Source organism: Phaseolus vulgaris, chromosome 9 (assembly GCF_051622355.1).
Source record: "Phaseolus vulgaris cultivar YP4 chromosome 9, ASM5162235v1, whole genome shotgun sequence".
Taxonomy (NCBI): domain Eukaryota; kingdom Viridiplantae; phylum Streptophyta; class Magnoliopsida; order Fabales; family Fabaceae; genus Phaseolus; species Phaseolus vulgaris.
This window is the reverse complement of record NC_143506.1, coordinates 4,478,865-4,499,337: the sequence shown is the minus strand read 5'-3', so window position 1 is coordinate 4,499,337 and position 20,473 is coordinate 4,478,865. Positions and strand designations below refer to the sequence as shown.

The window sequence follows — 20,473 nt, the reverse complement described above, 5'->3', positions numbered from 1 at the left end:
CACTTACAGACACACGGGTAACCAATTTTGCGTGTGTCAGTATATGTGGAGGAACCTGTGGCTGGGTAACCAATTCTGGTAGAGTTATTACACCGGTTAAGTCATCTAACCGATGTAATATATGGTTATTATTAAAAAAAATTGATTTTTTTTTCATGAAGAGTGGGTGGTCATAAACGTCACATAAGTAATCACTTACACACACTACTAACCAGTTTTATATGCGTCACATAAGTAACCACTTACAGACACACGAGTAACTAGTTTTGCGTGTGTTATGGGTCATATATTATAATATAGAGTCAGTGTCACATCCTCACCAAATGTCAAGTCTGTGTTAGTGGCATAGGGTGTTAATAAAACATATTTATGATATATTGAGACCCTCTTATAACACACATTTGACGCTGCAAACGTGGCAATGATGTAGCGGAGTGAGATTGTGTGAAGATAAGCAGCGCGAGCTATATTACATCGGTTCTTAGTAACAACCGATGTAATATATTTTTTCACTCAAAATAACACATATTACATCGGTTAAACCATATAACCGGTGTAATATATGACCCATATTCAGAAGACGTGGAAGATTGTTCCGATTGATGGTGGTGTTGGATCGGAGTGTTTTGCCTTCGATCCTCGCAGCGAAGAGCCTTACACCGGCCTTTTCGACAGCGTTCTGAGAGTTGTGTGAATCTGTTTCGACGTCGACCAGTTCCGCGCCATCGTCCATGACTGCGACCGCACGCGATCCTTGCTGTTAGCGCCAGAGTTGTTCCTGTTGCGCCATCACATCGAGCGCGGCAACGACGATCTCGGTGAGGTGCTGGAGGTTCTTGACGGCGTCGAGGTCGAGAACGACGGTGTTGGCGATCTGAAAAATAAATTGTAACAATATTACTGAGGAATGAAAAGTTAGTTACATTAGATAGCTGAGTCGTTTATAGTGGGCACAAGAGAGAGATGGGTCAGACACAACTACCGCCCAATAACTGCCGGGAGAACATAAAAGCTACAGCCTAATAAAAAAAAAATATACATTGAAGCAAAAGTGTTTTTTATTACTTATACAAATACCACCTCAAATCCAGATTGGGTTATAAATAGATTAATCAAATGAGAAGTAGAAAGAGATTTTGTAGGAATGTCAGCTTGTTGATCTACTGCAGGAACGTCATCTAGTTATTGTGGTGGTAGATATGATATTTAACAGAAATTTATAATAGAATTTCATAGAACAATTACTTTTGATATATGAGAAACAAGACTTCGTTGCACACCACATCATTTTAAGCATACACTCCAATATTAAATGGCTGTTTAAGAATATGGTTGCTCTACCAGTAAATAAAACATAAGGCAGTAAATATTAAATGCACCCAAGCAAAATTGATGGCATTGAGCTCTTCTCTTTACGGTTTTTGGGTGGTTTGCGGAAGCTTTAATGGGTTGTAGGTGGATCAAGGCTCTCCTAGGAGTTGTGGTAGCCTTAGAGGTGCATGAAGAGTAGGGAAATGAGAGAGGTTCGGCCAACTCTCTTTGGTTGGTGAAAGGGTTGAAGATTAAAGCCCTAAATCTATAGAGATTTAGGCAAGGGAGTATGAATGGCACAAATTTGGCAGCATTTCAATACTCAAAATAATCTTGTGAGAACATGAGGTAGGCTCCTCCTTAAATAGCATTTGGAGGACCGGAAATGTAAATGCAAATGAAAAGGAAATGCTAGCCAAATTACATGCACATGTGAGCACATGGGAGCACATGGGAACGTTAGCACATGGGTGTGCCTAGGCTTCACATGGCCGGATTTGCTAAGAGAAAAGGAGGGAAAATGCAAAGTGATGGCACATGTGAGAAGTGGCACCTAAATGGAGGTAAGTTCTAGAATCCTTCCTTGTGTGGTTGGTCTTGAATTTATGCCCATTAGGTCTAGCTAATTGGGTCGGTCCTAAGTTTACTTAGAAATGGATATTTCTAATTAAACTTAGGTTTAGCCTTTTAAGTACCACTTTGCATGTTTCATCACATTTACAAAATGACTTAAACTATGCTACTTTGACTAGAAAAGTAAGAAGAACTATCACACACTAGAGTCTATGACATGTAAAAATGTGTCCTCTTGACCCCTCTTTGACCATGACTCTGGTGGTTGCCTCAATATAGCATTTTAGTGGCCTCTCAAAGGATTGGTGTTGGGGCCTCTTCCATCAAAAGTAAAGTTCACCAAAATACTTTGTAATTACACACATTTGAGAGTGTGTGTTTATTCTTTTTTTATCATAAGTAAAGTGGGTTAGGAACAATTTACCTTTGATATATGAGAACCAAGACTTCGGTGCACACCACAACATTTTAAGCTTACAAAAACTCCAATATTCGTTGATCTGAAGAAGCAATTAGAAAAAAGTGATTCACAATTAGGAGGTAATATGCCTACTACATTTTTCGGTTGTAGCAAAAATGATGTAGTTAGTTTTCCTATAACTTAATCACAATGATCTTAATAAATGCTTCCCGAAAATGGTCAACACTCATCCAATTTTGAGTATTATAATCACTGATTATGACCATAAACCAATACAAGAAAAAAAAATGCATAGGTGAATGCACTTATGCCCAAGTAGGATCTGAAACATTACAATCAGCACAAAAACAATTATCTTTTTGAAACAATAAATCCTTCATTCTTCTTTTACCTATAAGAGACATGCCAATCATTCAACTTCTCAAGAAAATAAAGAGAAAGTAACTTTACTTTCACAATTACATATGAAAATAAGCAGCATCAGATTGAGGGACGGTCTCAACATATCATGATCCATTTGATTTAGGAGCAGTCACAATACACATTCCTTCACGTAATTAATAATGGCAAATTCTTCCTGCACCATATCAATTTTAACCTCCACCATATCAATTTTTTAAATTTCTAAAACTACCCTTATTTCAAATTAAAAAATCCAGAATAATAATTATAATTGAGAAATAAAAAAATACATGCTGGAAAAAAAATTCTGAACACAAAACTAAATTTACATTCTGGATAAAAAATTTCAGAATTCAAAAATATGTTCCAAAAATTGAAATCCAAAATATTTCAGATAAAAGTTTCAAAACTAATTTTTCCCATTTTTGTGTAAGGTTATTTTCGTCATTTAAAGGGGTATTTTTGTCATTTTCTAGAGTTGATTGGGTGCATATTAAATTGATATGGTGGAGGGAGAAATTGCCTTAATAATTCTTACGGGTCTTTGTAGCGGAGACTAAATGGAGAAGAGGCTACAACAACAGAGGTTAGCAGAAGTAGGTTGCAGCAGTAGACGCTGAAAGGGGGAGAAGGAGGAGAAGTAAGAAGAAGGTTATTGTTATTGCACCGGGGTTGATTCTCCCTGCACCATATCAATTTAGATTTACACCCAACACACTCACTAACGCAAAATGTCCATTTTGTCCTTAATGATTTAAAAAAATTTCCTTCCATATATTCATATCCGTAAGTCAAATTACAAAGTTTCGGATATACAAATTTGGAACTAATATGTCACTTCTGGATTTCACCATTCGGAAGCTTATCTGGATAACATAAATGATATTCCGGATTCAAGATCCGTAAGCAAACATAAATGAGTTTCAAATCTTTATCCTCAACACCATTTATAGCACACCATTCTAGATATGAAAATTCATAACTCATAACTCACATCTGGATACGACTATCCGAAAGCTTAAATGAAAGTTGAAAATGACCTTCCAGATTTCAAAATCCAGAATGTATAAAAATCACTTCTGGATATTGACATCCGTAAGCAAATGTGTGAAAATGGCATAATAAAATTTTAAAATTTTCGTTGGAAGCAAGTCAAAATTGATTGGATGACGGAAGCAATTGTCTTTAAAGGAAACTTTTAACATTAAGGAGTAATTTCATTTATTAATTAATTAAAATTTTAAAAAATTAACCAAATCTATATAAGTTGTGTCGACTTCATTACCAAGAAATCGCTAGTGAATTTTATTATAATTAGATTTTATTTTATTAATTTTTTAAAATCATACCATTTTAATAATTACATTATGAAGTTGTATACAATTTTTATTTAAAGACTATTTATTTTCACAAATTAAATTGATTTGATTTTGAAAGAATATTTTATGTTTTATTCAATTTGTCTTTCATCTATAGCAATGATACATATATATAACCATAGCATTAGAACCGTACAGAACCGTACAGATTCTTTTTCTAACATAACATCTGTAATTAAGACTAATTATAGACCCATTAATAGTGATTATATTCCTATAATTAAGTCTAATTATAGACTCATTAATAGTGATTATATTCCTGTAATTAAGTCTAATTAAGTCTAATAATGATTTTGTCCGGTAATACCTCCCCTCAAGTTGGAGCAACTTGACCAAGATGGCTCCAAACTTTTTAGCACCGAGAGCTTTGGTGAAAAGATCAGCTAGTTGTGTATGTGTGGGCGGGCACATAGGATGGAAGAAGGCGCTTGTGAATGATTTCATCTCGAACAAGGTGGCAGTCAACTTCAATGTGTTTGGTGCGTTCGTGGAAGACCGGGTTTTTAGCAATGTGAAGTGCTGCTTGACTATCACAATAAAGACGAATTGGGTCAGGATGAGGAACATGTAGAGAAGCGAGAATGTCTTTAATCCACTTTAATTCTCGGGTGGTCTTAGCCATTGATCGATATTCAGCCTCAGCAGAGGAGGCAGAAACCGTTTGTTGTTTCTGGGTTTTCCAAGAGATTGGGGAAGTGCCGAGTTGAATAAACCATCCGATGAGAGATTTCCGTGTCAGTGGACAACTTGCCCAATCAGAATCACACCACCCAAAGAGTTGTAAGTTGTTCTCTCGAAGTAGGAGTATTCCTTGTCCAGGATGCCCCTTTAAATATCGAACAACACGAAGAGCAGCTTGCCAATGCTCGGAGCGTGGATTTTGCATAAATTGAGATAAAGCTTGGACACTGTAGGCAAGGTCAGGTCGAGTGAAACACAGATAAATTAACCTCCCAACAAGTCTACGATAAGTAGCCGGGTCAGAAAGAAAAGAACCAGTAGCGGAGCTCAATTTGTGATTTTCTTCACATGGTGTAGTGGCGGGTTTCGCACCCAACAATCCGACTTCAGTAATGATATCTAAGGCATATTTCCTCTGACAAAGGAAGATTCCGTTGGGGGAGCGAGCAACTTCAACCCCCAGGAAGTACTTGAGGCGGCCTAAATCTTTCATATGAAAGCATTGATTTAAGTAGCCTTTAAAACATTGGATGGCAGTACCATTATTCCCTGCAATCACAAGATCATCAACGTAGACTAACACAACCAACTGTATGTCATTATTATTGAGAGTAAACAAGGAATGATCCTTCGGGGATTGTTGGAAGCCGTAACGAGTGAGAGAAGAAGATAGTTTAGCAAACCAACACCTGGGGGCTGTCGGAGGCCATATAGAGACTTTTGAAGCTTGCACACTGCCCCTGGTTGAGATTCTTGGAAGCCAGGAGGGAGTTTCATATAAACCTCATCATCAAGATCACCATGGAGAAACGCATTGTGAACGTCCATCTGATGAAGCTCCCAATCTTTTGCGGCTGCTACTGCTAGAGTTGTGCGAATGGTTACCATCTTTACGACAGGAGAAAACGTCTCGTTGTAATCCAAACCCTCCACTTGATGATTGCCAAGAATTACCAATCGAGCCTTGAATCTTTCAATTGTTCCATCCGAGTTGTATTTGATTTTGTAGATCCATTTACACCCAAGTGCCTTCTTTCCAGGAGGGAGAGCGATGAGTTTCCAGGTGTCATTGAGTTCGAGAGCATGAATCTCCTGTGCCATAGCATCACGCCACCGGGGTTCTCGGACCCCTTGAGAAAAGAACAGGGGTTCCTGCTCGGTGTGTAAAGAGGCAAGAAAACTTTGATGATGTTTAGAAAAGGAATCACAATTCACAAAATCATGTATAGGATACGAAACACCTGAGGATTCTGTTGAAGGAGGTGACGGAACAGAGGGGCTTGACGGTATCGTGGTGGCTGCGACAAAATCGCGTAACCGTACGGAAGGCAGCTTCGCACGATGCCCTCGCCCAAGGGGAACCGCGGCCGTCAGCGGTGGTGAAGAAACCGACGGCGCCGTCTCCGTCGGACGCGGCGGTGGATCCGCGGGTAGCGTCGAGGCTTCTATGCACGGATCAGAGTCGTTGATAGTGTGGTCGAAGTCATCTGTGAGGGTAGCATCCTCCTTGGCTGGGATGGGAGATGCAATGGGTTGGTTGACGATGCATTCATCTAGGTTTGAGGAGGCAACTTCATGAAGAAAATGTGGGTCCGTTCCAGTTTCTAAAGAGTTGGCAATAATTGGGTTTTGCAATGGTGGTGCAGTGTCCATCTTTTTGGCTTCAAAATATGGAAATTTATTTTCGAAAAAATGTACATCACGAGAGACAAAGAAAGTTTCTGTTTCCAAATCAAATAATTTCCATCCTTTTTGGCCATATGGATACCCGACAAACACACATTTTCGGCTACGACTATCAAATTTATCCCGCTGTCTATTTTGATTATGAGCATAACATAATGAACCAAATACTCGTAAGTGCGCGTAACTGGGTACACATCCATGGATCACTTCATAAGGGGTTTTTCCTTCTAGAATGGAGGATGGTGTGAGATTGATTAAGTAGCCTGCAGTCAAAACGCATTCCCCCCAAAATTTAATGGGAAGATTGCCTTGAAACCGTAATGACCGAGCAACATTCAGAATATGCCGATGCTTGCGTTCGACGCGTCCATTTTGTTGCGGGGTCCCGACACAGGAAGTTTGGTGAAGGATACCTTGTTGAATGAAATATTGTTTTAGACACATGAATTCAGTTCCATTGTCAGAGCGAACCATTTTAACACATTTGTTGTATTGCCTCTCAACGAGTGTGAAATTTTTTTTCAAAGTCACTGATACCTTTGTTTTTTCTTTTAACAAATAGATCCAAACTGCCCGTGAACAATCATCCACAATTGTCAAAAAATATGAAGCACCACAGGATGAAGGAGTTTTATAAGGACCCCATAAGTCACAATGAATTAAATCAAAAATATTCAAAACTTGATGCGCACTTAAGAAAAACTTATCTCTCGTTTGTTTCGATTTTTCACAAACTTCACAAACTTTATTCAACTCATCACGAGTACATTTCCCACTTATATCAGGAAGCATTTGCACAATCTTAAATGACGGATGTCCTAATCTTTGGTGCCAAAGTGCTAGTTGATTTTCCATCTTGACATGACATGCTTGAGTCTTCCGTACCCCACGATACCAATAAAGCCCATCTTTTCGTTCACCTGCTCCAATCAGCGTCCTCGAAGTGCGGTCTTGTATAATACACAATTTATCAGTGAATGTTACAACACAATTTTCTTCATCCGTCAATTGAGGTACTGAAAGTAAATTGCATTTTAATTTGGGAACATAAAGGACATTTTTCAATTCAAGTCCTTCTTCAAGAGTCACTGTTCCCTATTCGCAAGCTAGAATACGTTCACCATCGGGTAACCCCACGGGGCACCCTTGTATAGTTTCCTTTTCACTCAAATTTTCCAGTGACCCGGTCATATGGTTTGATGCCCCACTGTCAATAATCCACAAATCCCAAATGCTCTTACCAGTCATTTTCTCTGATTCATTTGATTTTTGTTTGCTGATCATATCAACCAGTACCTTCAATTGTTCATTGGTCAGACCTGCCATCTCAAGTTTCTTGTCGTCATTGTTGGCTTGACTGTTGCTTCCACTAGCGTGTGCCACATTTGCACGTGTCGGGTTACCTTTGTTTCGCATCCCTTGGCGTCCCCTGCCGTTCCATTTGCCTTCACTTTTTGGTTTGTCACCCCACCATTCGGGATATCCGATCAATTGGAAGCATCCCTTTATGTCGTGACCATTTTTACCGCAATGACTGCACGTCATTAATTTTTCTACCTTATCTCCACGCCCTTTTTCTTTGTAGTTGGCCTGCATCGCGAGACCCACGACCAACCCCCTTTCTTCCGTTGATTTGGCCATCATTCTCACTCTTTCTTCTTGTACCAACATAGCATATACGCGGTTCAGAGACGGCAATGGGTCTGAGGCCAGAATGTTTGATCTTACTGTCCCGTAGCTTGCGTCATCCAACCCATAAGGAGTTGATGAACCTTCTCCTCCTCCCTTCGTTTTTCCAACTGAGCACCAATCCCACACTTGCATCCACCACACGTACAAGATGGAATTTTGTCACTGTTAGCAAGCTCATCCCAAAGACCTCCAATTTTCCAAAGTAAGTTCCCACCACCATTCCCTCCTGCTTGCATCTTGACAAGTCCGACTTAGTTGTTGAATTCTAGGTCCATTCACGACCGAGAATCTTTCTTTAATGTCTTCCCACAAGTTATGTGCAGTCTCAGCATATGCTACTGTGGATCGTAAGCTTGGTTCAATGGTTTTTAGAATCCAAGAGACAATCATGGACTGCACGGTCCACCAATCTTCAAGGTCGGGTGCCTCATCCTCTGGTTGGATATGTGTTCCATCAATGAAGCCCCATTTTCTCCGGGCACGAAGCGAGATCTTTACTGCTCTTGCCCATTCGTCGTAATTTTCTCCGCGCAATTGGATTATGTTTCCGGATTGTCACTCGCGTTGAGATCATATGGCGAGTAGGTCTTCTTAGCACCTCCTCCTTCGTGCTCTGTTTTGTTGGCATTATTCTTTTCTGGTGCAGCTGCCATGGTTGTGCACCGTTGCCTTTGCTTTGTGTTTGTCAGGTATCAGAGTTTTGTGCTCTGATACCATGAAAGAATATTTTATGTTTTATTCAATCTGTCTTTCATCTATAGCAATGATATATATATATATATATATATAACCATAGCATTAGAACCGTACAGATTCTTTTTCTAACATAACATTATAGACCCATTAATAGTGATTATATTCCTATAATTAAGTCTAATTATAGACTCATTAATAGTGATTATATTTTTGTAATTAAGTCTAATAATGATTTTGTCCGGTAATACATTTGTTGAAAAAGGAAGCTTGACAAATGGGATCTCGGGTTTGGTTTGTTTATCTACCCTTAATTTTGGGTGACTTTTAGTTATATTTATCAAATAATTTCTCACAGATTTTGATTTTCTTAGACTCTTGTTCATGTATAGTAATACTAATACTTAAGTATATTTTTATAAAGAAGTTTTTTCAAGTGAAATTTTAATTGGATGGTTAAACAAATATTTTTTATTATTAATTTATGGTTAATTAAAAAAAAGAAAGACTATAAAACCTATTGTTAAAACTTAAAAGCACTACGGAAAATATGCTAGATGGCTAATACGAAAAAACACGAAATTAGAATAAATTTATTATTAAAAAAATTTAGAAAAGTTATATTAAGTATCATGATTTTTTAGTTTTGAATAAAATTTTGACGGAGGACTCTTTGGTCTATTGAATTGTAGTCAAAATGATATCGCGTTGTTCAACAGCATGCAGCATGATCATGGATGCGCGTCACTGCTCGCATAAGCAGTTCCTCCGGTATATTTCTTTAATGCTTATAAATAATTGTTTCATTCCGTTGCATTCTCACTTCGCATTCAAATACTTCGATTGATTACAATTCCGAATCTAAATCACTGTTGTTGCGTGCTGCGCAATCTGCCACCGTTCGTGAATTTTTCATCCAATCAATTTTGAAGGAATACCGCTGGAGATTCAGAATAATGTCCGAAACGATAAGAGAAAACGATGCCAGATTAACGTCCCAAACGTCGACAAGCTCCAGGTTCTGGCCTCGTTGGATTCCCACTTCCATTGATCATATCATCGCTGCCGAGAAGCGTCTTCTCTCCGTCGTCAAGTAACTAATTCTAAACCCTAGATTTCAAATAAATTTTCGGGGATTCTGTGTTAAAATTGAAAATTCTTTATTTATACACTGAGGTTTTGATGTGAGTTTGGCTATTGATTAATTTATGATGGTAATTAATTGTTTGGGTTTTGGCAGAACCGGTTATGTTCAAGAGCATGTTAACATAGGTTCTGGTCCTCCTGGTTCCAAAGTGAGATGGTTCCGTTCAGCTAGTAACGAGCCGCGGTTTATTCACACCGTCACGTTTGACAGTAAACCTGGTTCTCCTACGCTTGTGATGATTCATGGTTATGCTGCTTCCCAGGGGTTCTTCTTTCGCAATTTTGATGTGCTTGCCTCTCGATTTAGAGTCATTGTTATTGATCAACTTGGGTGAGTGAGTTGTGCTTTTCTTCATCATAATTTTGCCGCATTTTATTGTTGTCTCAAACTGCTTTTCTGGTCGGTCTTGTGCTCCATTTTATTCTGGAAAAGGATAAGTGGATTGGATATATAATAAAAAGATGGGTGCTCAGTCATCAATCTTGTTTGATCCCTTTAATAGGTCTGTTGCACTTCTCGAGATGGGCTACTTTTGTTTATTATGGTAACTGAGGGGAGAAGCAGTGTCAAACTTTGGCTTTCTAATTTGCCTTGTGCATATGATTGTGTCTTTCTTTCACTCCTAATTTTAAAACTTATTTTGCAGATGGGGTGGATCAAGCAGACCTGATTTTACATGCAAAAGCACTGAAGGTTAGTTAAGAGTTATGTTAAGAATGCAATGATACAGTTGGTTTGAGATTTGAATGAAGTTTTACAATGTTGTTCAACTTGGAAGTCGCTACTGTGACAACTTCTTAGAAATCATAATTGGTTGTTGATCATGCAGAAACTGAGGCATGGTTCATTGATTCTTTTGAGGAATGGAGAAAAGCCAAAAACTTGACCAATTTTATACTACTTGGACATTCTTTTGGTGGTTATGTTGCTTCTAAATATTCGCTCAAGGTGAATTTCTTCCCACATTGTACTGCACAACTTTTTTATTTTCTTTTGTTGATTGTTCTGATGCCTATTGCAATCATTTTAATATAGCACCCTGAACATGTACAACACTTGATTCTGGTTGGATCTGCTGGATTTTCATCAGACTCAGATGCAAAGTCTGAGCGGATTACAAGGTTTCGAGCAACATGGAAGGGAGCACTTTTGAATCATCTATGGGAATCTAATTTTACACCTCAAAAACTTGTCAGGTAAAACTACTATGTCTCTGTTATCTTATCTGTTAGTGCTTTGGGTGAAACAAGCTTGTGGTTGCAAGGGGTTGAATCTACTTGAAAGAAGAAATTTGATTTCTCTTTATGCCACATCTAACATTCAATCGGGTTAACTTTAATGCACTAGTTTTGTTTGTCACTTGGTTTATTTATAAAATTGGTACAAAAAATGACATATATACAGAATAGGAATCTAATTGAAATAGAAGGAATTTGGTTAAAGTGATCATTGGCTATATACAATTTGTTCGTTTTTAAATGGAATAACTTTCCGAGCAATTCAATTCTCTGGTACATGGATTAAATGCAGGATTGGATATCCAAATTATATAAATACACTTACTAGAAAAGAGGATAAACTCTTATACAATATAATGTTTAAATTCATTTTTTTTAATAAATTTAATAGAAAAGAATGTTACCAGAAAATAGAGAATATATTATTTTGTACAAAAATGATTGATTATATGTACATGTTTTGGATAAAATACTTCTTTCATTTTTTCATGACTTTTTCTTAATAAAACTTTGGATCACAATTGCATTCCAACAGCATTGTTATATATAATATATACATATACACACATATGTATAATCATTATTCTTTAATTTTTTTTGTCAACAAACATGAGAACGCATATTTCATACAATAAAGCATTAGTTTTCCCCAAGTTGAACATTTGATTTTATTAAGTTGTCTTTGTTTAATATCTTTCTTATATATATTTGGCAGAGGTTTAGGTCCTTGGGGTCCCAACATAGTTCGCAAGTATACAAGGGCTAGGTTTGGCACACATTCTACTGGGGAAATACTGACAGAAGAGGAATCAACATTGTTGACAGGTATTGCAAGATAATTCATTGAAACATGGAATAGATGTAAGAGTACATTCTAATTTTAGTCTTCTGTGCTTTGAAGATTATGTTTACCACACATTGGCGGCCAAAGCTAGTGGGGAGCTGTGCTTAAAATATATTTTTTCATTTGGAGCATTTGCCAGGATGCCCCTTCTTCTCAGGTTTGGTGATTATTCTCTTCCTATTGTTAAATTACAATCTGTCTTCAACTGATTCGTTTTTACTTTGTTATTGTACAACAATGTATTCAGATTTCTGATGTAGTCTTCTGTAAACTGGAGTTCAACAATCACATGTCATAATTAGAATAATTTTTTATTTATAATACAAAATCACATATACATCACTGTTTTTCTGAAACAAGTTTTTGGTTGAAAAACACTGCTTGAGACATCTTTAAGTCAGTTTCGTCCAAGGATGGGTGGACTCCTGACAGACATTTGAAAAAGTGTACTCACTCTTTTAAACTTAATTTTCTTTATGCAAATAGACACATTCATTTTAGTTCTGTTTTAATTAATCCTCCAACTTTACTCTCTCTGCAAATAAATTCCCTAGATTTTCATTTTGTCCTAATTAATCCTTTAGCTTTATTTGTTTTTATGCATAAACATCAATTTTAATTTCATCTCAATTCTTTTTTGAAGCTAAATGAATTATATTAAAAAGACAAGAAAAAGCTAAGCACAAGGTGTAACTAAGCCCCTGTAAAACAGAAATACAACCAAATTAGGAGATGCAAAAAACTCCCTGTCACCGATACAGCAAAAAATTATCTTAGCAAAGAGACCAGTGTGTACACCTCTACAATATATATTCCACCAGTTAATCAATCAAGAAAAATTAATACATGTATTCTACTGGATATCGGTGCCCTACAGTCAATGTCGTGTAATATATGGATGTGATTTCGAGTGCTTCCTTGAACTCTTGTGTGTTACATTCCAAAATCCTAAATTTAGAACCACCACTGCAGTTCAAATCTGCATGTTTTAAATATATCACCGACCACCATCCACATATCACCAAGAGCAATTTAAATAAATATTAACTAATATTGAGGTCTTGCAGAACACTCAATTACAACTTCCACTCCTATTCAACTATCATATCCACCATAGAGAGTTTATGAATAAACTACTTTAGATACTCAACTATTACTTAAAATACTCATCTCAATTAATCCTTAAACCTTACCCTTTCATGAGTAGTCTCTTGTACTAATTATTAAATTAGAGTTAAACTACTAACAAAGAATAAATCCTAACAATTTATTTATTTTAAGCCTCAATCATTTATTAGTTTTATTTTATAAATCATTTACCTAACATTAAAATATAATAAAAAATAGAATTAAAAATCAAATGGACTTTTTATTGTTTCTATTATTATTATGTTTTTCTAAATTTATATTTTATTATTTTTAATACATGAAAAAAAATGGATTGTAACAAAAAAGAAGATAATGATTAATGAATGATTGACATTCAACATAAATAATTTAACTCTAATTTGATATAGAGAACTGTTTGTGAAAAAAGATTAATTATAAAGATGAATTGGAATGAAAATAAATTTCAAGGTGTCTGTTTACTAAAACATACAAAAATTTGTTCAGAGAGACCATGAGGCAAACTTAAACTTTCTTTTGCAGATTTGGTGAATATACTAAATTTTAATGTCAATGCCATACGTGGCTTTAGTCTAATTCTTGTTAAGGCTACCTGATTTACTCGTTTACTTGAGGCACCACTTTTCTTGACTTCGTGTGCAATGTTTTATCGTTTTAATTTTATTTGTTTTTTCCTTTGATCACGTTAATTTTTTGGGTCACCTCTCACGTTCCTGAATGTAAAATATACATTCACGAATGAATGGAAGGTGGATCAGGAAATTAGTGAAGTGGAATAAATTAAAGTCTGTGTTTATCCTCCTCCATCGCTTTGGTCTTGTAGTGCCTCCAAGTGGAAGGTGCCCACCACTTTCATATATGGTTTCGAAGACTGGATGAATTATCAAGGTGCCCAAGAAGCTCGTAAGCTTATGAAGGTTCCATGCGAAATCATCAGGGTTCCTCAGGTATATCTTTTTTCCCATTTCTCCATATGCAGAGTTATTTTTTTATGAGATTAAATATGGTTTTAATCCTTTCAAATAATGGAATGTTCACTTGTAATCCTTCAAAAAATGATCATATTATTTTATGAAAATGTCATGTATGATAACAAAGCGACTAAAATAAGAGGTGAGACAAATTTTCGTGAAGAATAATCTGACGCATTTTATGAATGAGATATTATAATGAGAGGATTTTTTTTAGAGAGATTAAAAAGAATATCACCCTATTTGCAAATGGAATAAAAATATATTTAACCTTGTTTATATTATTCTGATTAAAAATAATAATTACTTGTTGCAGGGCGGACACTTTGTGTTCATTGACAACCCAACTGCCTTCCATTCAGCTGTTTTTTATGCTTGTCGAAGATTTTTTACACTTGATCCGGACAATGAACCTCTTCCTGAAGGTTTAACCTTGGCATAGTTTAGGTCTTATTGACAATCATTCCTATATGTGTATGTATTGTTTCACTGAAGTAGAATTTACAGAGACTAATTTATAATTGTAATTTCAACGGAAAAAAAAATAACTAGTTGTATTTTATTCTTTACTGAAATTTGTTCTATCAAAAGCTTCTTACCCATTATTTGATTGATCTATCATGTGAAGGCAAATTTAGGTTGTACTGTAATATGAGCAAATATTTTTCACTATAGAAAAAAAATATGTTCTGATGTATTGGATGATCCCCTCACACTCACTATTCTGAGTAGTTGCTGCCTGGTTAATAAGTTACAATTTTTTACCCTTTTTCGGTTTTTCTCCAACTCTGGTTGTAGTGAAGAGATGTCCCAATCAAGAAAGGATTGGTACTGCAGCACTGCTTACAGGTTCGAGAACAACTATTCAAGTTTAAGCAGCCTCTGAGGCACTTGTTTAACCGATGATGGATGGATGTATTTTAAACTCTCACTGAGATGATAATTGAGTTCGTTCAAATTAAAAAGACAATGTGAAAAACAATGACAGTCACATGCTTTCCCTGTACTATTCACCCGCATCTCTCCCGTGGACTGTCATAGAAGGGAAAATTGAAAAGGACCCATCGTTTGCTGCACTAAATACGCCGAGTGACTCTGAGTCTGGCAAGTGCAGAAGTGCATGAGCTTTTAAATTCCGGGTTTTTGGTTGTGGGCCATCCTTCTTTCTTACATATTCAAATGAATTCAACATTGACTGATGTTTTTGTTTTCCTTTCAGCCATGCACTGCAATGCAATGCAGACCTACACCATCCTATTTATTGTATCACACAAACAAACAACGTAACATCTTACCGTCTTTTCCAATTCAACTCTGTGCTTGGGAATTGGATTCCTTAACTGGGGTCCATCACACACATCATATTTTTCGTGCCAATATATAATTGCTTCACAAAATTAGTGAGGTTGCGACAATGCACTAGGAGGGTCCACGTTCTGCTCATAACTCCTCTCAAAATCATCGAATGTAGTATTTAGTCTTCTTTTCACCAAGATATAATAAGATGATGGTGACGTTATAATTATTACCATGGACCCCACTTGGCAGTTATTGTCATCATCAAATCTTAGTCGTTTCTATCTGGATTTTTCCTCTACACATATATTCTTCAAAACAACAAATAAAACTATAACTCCTTTCCCCGGTTAACAAAGTACTAATACATACACATGTAATGAACGATATAATTATGTTCAAAAGTACATGCTACAATAACATAATATACGAAAAAATTCAATAGAATCGATTCATTATAACATATATATATATATATATGATACTATTGTACTTGTGATTTGGAAGGCAGTGGAATCGCCATTGCGAGAGAAGCTCGAAAATGAACTTCACAAAGTGTTAGTGATACTGCTCCATTAAAATGTTGAGCCAAACGGTTGTATGTGCTGTTCTGACCCCTAATTCCTTATTCCATTTGACTCAAATAAAAACTTTGCACTTGAGTTTTTTTATGAAGTTTTTTCGTTCGCCAACCTTTATTATTATTATTTAAAGTTAAAAAAATATTATTAAAAACAAATGTAGAATGAAAGGAAATATCTGAAATCCGACATATTGAAACGTCTTATTCCCCTTTTTCGATGCGTCTGTCTGATCCATTCCAAGCTCCTCCATGTCATCATAACGGTAACTTTCCTGGATGCTCCTGACTCGACACGTGGGCACATGGCTTTGTGCGACGGCCATCATGGAGCTCCTCCTTTTGGCGGGAATCATTTGGTCCTTCTCTCGCACAAGCAATTTCGTAGTGAGCGTTATTTGACCACATGAAAACGGCGCCGTTCGTCAAAGCCGCACGGATTCTTCTTTTGGCGCAGCCAACAGTAGTAATAATAACAGCACTCCATAGAAGCCCCCTCCAAAATTTGGTTAATTTAATTGAATTCAGCAAAATAACAATACAAATTGTATACAAATTTAAAGCGAAGATGAACAATAAAAAATCAAGCAGGAGAAGGTAGTGTTGTGGGATCAGCTGATGATGGGATTTCCGGTCCGACCCGGCAACCTTGGAGCATGAAAGCAACGTCAGACATAGACGGTCGATCAAGAGGATCCGTTGCCGTGCATAGGAGACCCACTTTCACACCCAACAAAAACTCTTCCCATTCCGATGACTCTGGGTCCAGCTCAAGCAACCCTGGCTCCAACAACTCCGATATTTGGCCCCTCTGTAACTGCTTCTTCACCCACTTCACTATGTCCTCATCCTCCGTGAACATCACCGGTTTCTTCCCCGTTAGTATCTCCAACAACACTATCCCAAAGCTATAAACATCACCCTCCTTTGTAGCCACCCCACTCGATACAGCTTCTGCTGAAACATACCCTAAGGACCCCACTGGAGTCGACGACGACGATGCTTCTGCGGCTGCTGCTACTGTCAACCGCTCCAATCCAAATTCAGACAAATGGGCTTCAAAATCCGCATCAAAAAGAACATTTTGAGGCTTCACATCACCATGAACTATTGGCACCGAGTGCAAGAAAGCTAGCCCTCGAGCAATTCCCAGTGCAATGAGATGACGCATTGGCCAATTCAGCACATGACCATCTTGCTGAGACGCCTCTTGAAGCAGTGTGCCAAGGTTTCCATTGGGCATGTAGTCATACACAAGAAGTCTCACATCGGGTGGGCCTGCATAGTAACCACGCAGGACTGTTAAGTTTCGATGTTTCACTTTGCCCAGTGATTCTGCTTCCTTGCGGAAGTTAACCTCGTCTAAGAACCCATCAACGAAGCGACGAATTGAGAGAACCATTCCATCTTGGAAGGAGGCTTTAAACACCAGGCCATATCTTCCCCTGCTTAACACGTTCTCTTCATCGAAGTTTCTCGTCGCTTCCAATGTCTCCGCGTACGTGATCTTGTTGTTGAACATCACCAGCTTTGGTCCTCCGTTTTCCCCACTCCCTCTGCTACCTGCACTTGTTGAGGGGCTCCTTTTCTTCTCACCCGTCACCCCTTCTCGAAGCTTCTTCCGCCATCTCAACAGGCTGTAAACATACCCACAACAACACAACGCCAAAAGGCATAAACCACCCACTCCCACGCCTATCAACATTATTAGCCTTCTCTTCCTTCTCCTTCTCACCTTTGCACATTCTCTCTGCAACGGCTTCCCGCATAAACCTTGGTTCATTGAAAACACGGAAGGGTTATTGAATCTAACACCAAGCGTGTATGGAATCTCACCCTCAAGATTATTACTAGACACATTTAAATACTCCAACCCAGAAATGCTTGACAGTTCAACCGGAATTTTCCCTTTCAAAAGATTTGAAGAAAGATTCAACACGGTCAAATTAGACAGTTTTGACAAGGAACCTGGAATGTGACCCGTGAAGTGATTACCATCCAATAAGAGGGAACTCATGGCAGCACACTCTGATATCTCATTTGGGATATCACCTTTCAACCTATTGTGCCCCAAATTAAGCTCCTTTAAATGAGAGAGCCGAGAGATGTCACCCGGAATATTACCCTCTAAAAAATTTGATTGCAGCTGCAACACTTCAAGTTCCGAACAACCACCAATCTCGGGAGGTATTTCACCAGAAACACCATTGTGAGACAGTGAGAGAATCGTTAAAGAACTAAGGAACCCGTAAGTTATTGGAATGTCACCAACATATTCATTAGAGCTGAGATTAAGATACCGCAGACTAACTATGCTGCTGAACCCCTCGGGAACTTTACCCCTCAAACGATTCTCTTGAAATGCCACCACTTGCAGACTAGGCAACCCAAAAACCTCAAGGGGCAACTCACCCGAGAGATTCTGCTTGCTCAAATCCAGCACTGTTAGTCTCATTAAATTCCCCAACGAAGCAGGAACCCTTCCCGAAAACCCACACTGACTCAAATTAAGAACTTGCAAACCGGTCATGTCTCCAATATTAGACCAAACTTCACCCGAAAACTTGTTATTGCTTAGATTCAATTCACTCACGTTCCCCAGTTTCATGATCTCCTCAGGAACCACACCAGTCAACTCATTATCACTCAAATTAAGCGTTTCGAGCGCAGAAAGCATTCCAAAACTAGAAGGAACCGAACCAGTAAAAAAGTTACCGGCAAGAGAAAAGTACTTAAGGTTCCTCATTTCCCCGAGAAACTCAGGAATTAACCCGGAGAAGCGATTCCCCGCAAGATCAAAAACCTTTAACAACCTGCATTTCACAATGGTAGCCGGAACTCCACCGGATAACAAATTATTCACGACTTTAAACTCCTCCAACGCTACAAAGTTCCCAATATCAACTGGGAGAGGACCGGTAAAGAAGTTTCCAGAAAGGTCAAGAGCCTTCAACGACGTCGTCGCGCGGGTCAACCACGAGGGAAACTGCGCGTGAACAATGCGATTCTCTTTAACATCCAAAACCTCCAACACGCTGTCGCATTCCCCACTTTGCGGCGCAGAAAACCCCGTGAAGGAATTGAACCCGAGCTTCACGCTTCGCAGGTGCGCGTTGCAGAACACGGAGGTGGGGACCGAACCGGAAAACTGGTTCCGCGAAAGAGAAAGCACCTGAAGCTTCGGCATGGTTCCCAGGGTGGTAGGAAGAAGCCCGATGAGAGCGTTATCCTCTGCGGTGAGGTGCACCAGAGAGGAACAGTTCGCAATAGCTGAAGGTAGGGTTCCGTGAATGCTGTTGGAGTCCAACCAGAGATACTGAAGATTCTGCAGCGTTCCCATGGAGCCAGGTATTCCTCCAGTGAACCTGTTGTATGAGAGGTTGATGAGCTGGAGCTGAGATTTGGATGAGAAGTTGGCCGGAATGTCGCCGGCGAACGCGTTGTCGGAGAGGTCTAGGAAACGTAGGGAGGCGGAGAGGTGGTCGGGGATTTTTCCGGTGAAGAGATTGCGGGCGAGGTTGAGGATTTGGAGGTTGGTGAGGTTGAGAAGCGGCGGAGGAATGTGGCCGGAGAGGCGGTTGTTGTGGAGGTAAATGGCACGCAGGAAGAGGCATTGGGAGAGGGAGGGAGGGATGGAGGAGTTGAGATTGTTGGAGTGGAGGCTGAGTTTGCGGAGTTGGAGGAGATTAGAAAGGGAAGAAGCTATTTCACCGGCGAGCTGGAGACGGGGAAGACGGAGGTGGTGAACTCGGTTGTTGTGGCAGACAATGCCGCGCCAGTCGCAGGGTGCGGAGGGCGTGGAAGGGTCCCAACCGTCGAGGGAACCCAGAGGGTCATGGAGGTTGCGCTTGAATGCGGTTAAGGCTTGAATCTCTAACACAGTGGTGTTTTGCGCAGTGGTTGAGGTTATGGTAAAGATGGCGAAGAAAGCGACTAGTTTGAGGGTGAAAAATATAACCGTTGTTGCCATTTGGGTGTGAATGTGGTGTTGTTGATGGTATTGTGGCGGTGGTGAGGGTGGTGATGGTGAGAGGTTAAAGTGGGTTTTTAGCTTTAGGGGCTGACAGCATTTGTTTGATTGTGTACAGTTGAGAGTTTGAGAATGGAGAGAGGAGCGTTCCGAAGATGACAAGCGTTTATGTTATGCCTTTGCTCGCTGTTGCTATTTTTATTCCTTAAATGCTTTGTTTTTAAGGCTTTTGGGGGAAAGTGTGTGCTGCTTTTCGAATCATGGCCTCTCATGTGGTCCTTCCTCACACTCTTACCTTTCCATCTTACCCTTTACTTACATTTCTCTTCTTATTATTTAATATTTTTATTCTTGGAAACAAATCAACATCTATATTCTAAAGGTATAGATTATTTGACGTGGTAACATAGTGAGATTTTCTGCGCGAATTTTAAAATAGGATAAAAAATATATATTACGTC

General features: G+C 38.6%; 2 protein-coding genes across 3 annotated transcripts; one reads left to right on the top strand and one right to left on the bottom strand.

The window, feature by feature from the left end:
- Nucleotides 1–9,480: 9,480 nt before the first annotated feature.
- LOC137821636 (putative 1-acylglycerol-3-phosphate O-acyltransferase) lies at nucleotides 9,481–14,771 on the top strand. Of its 2 annotated transcripts, XM_068626319.2 has the most exons (10): nucleotides 9,481–9,609; nucleotides 9,771–9,931; nucleotides 10,079–10,315; nucleotides 10,632–10,678; nucleotides 10,815–10,933; nucleotides 11,021–11,181; nucleotides 11,939–12,048; nucleotides 12,125–12,224; nucleotides 14,019–14,142; nucleotides 14,483–14,771. In XM_068626319.2, the coding sequence occupies exons 2-10, from the start codon at nucleotides 9,795–9,797 to the stop codon at nucleotides 14,606–14,608; spliced, it is 1,161 nt and encodes a 386-aa protein (XP_068482420.1). In that variant the 5' UTR covers nucleotides 9,481–9,609; nucleotides 9,771–9,794; the 3' UTR covers nucleotides 14,609–14,771. The 2 variants fall into 2 exon arrangements, with proteins under 2 accessions (XP_068482420.1, XP_068482419.1); XM_068626318.2 differs by lacking the exon at nucleotides 9,481–9,609 and having other exon boundaries at nucleotides 9,634–9,931.
- A 1,758-nt stretch (nucleotides 14,772–16,529) lies between these two features.
- Nucleotides 16,530–20,237, bottom strand: LOC137822355 (uncharacterized). Its single transcript, XM_068627239.2, has one exon. It carries the CDS (start codon nucleotides 20,010–20,012, stop codon nucleotides 16,626–16,628), a length of 3,387 nt encoding a protein of 1,128 aa, XP_068483340.1. The 5' UTR covers nucleotides 20,013–20,237; the 3' UTR covers nucleotides 16,530–16,625.
- Nucleotides 20,238–20,473: the final 236 nt, after the last annotated feature.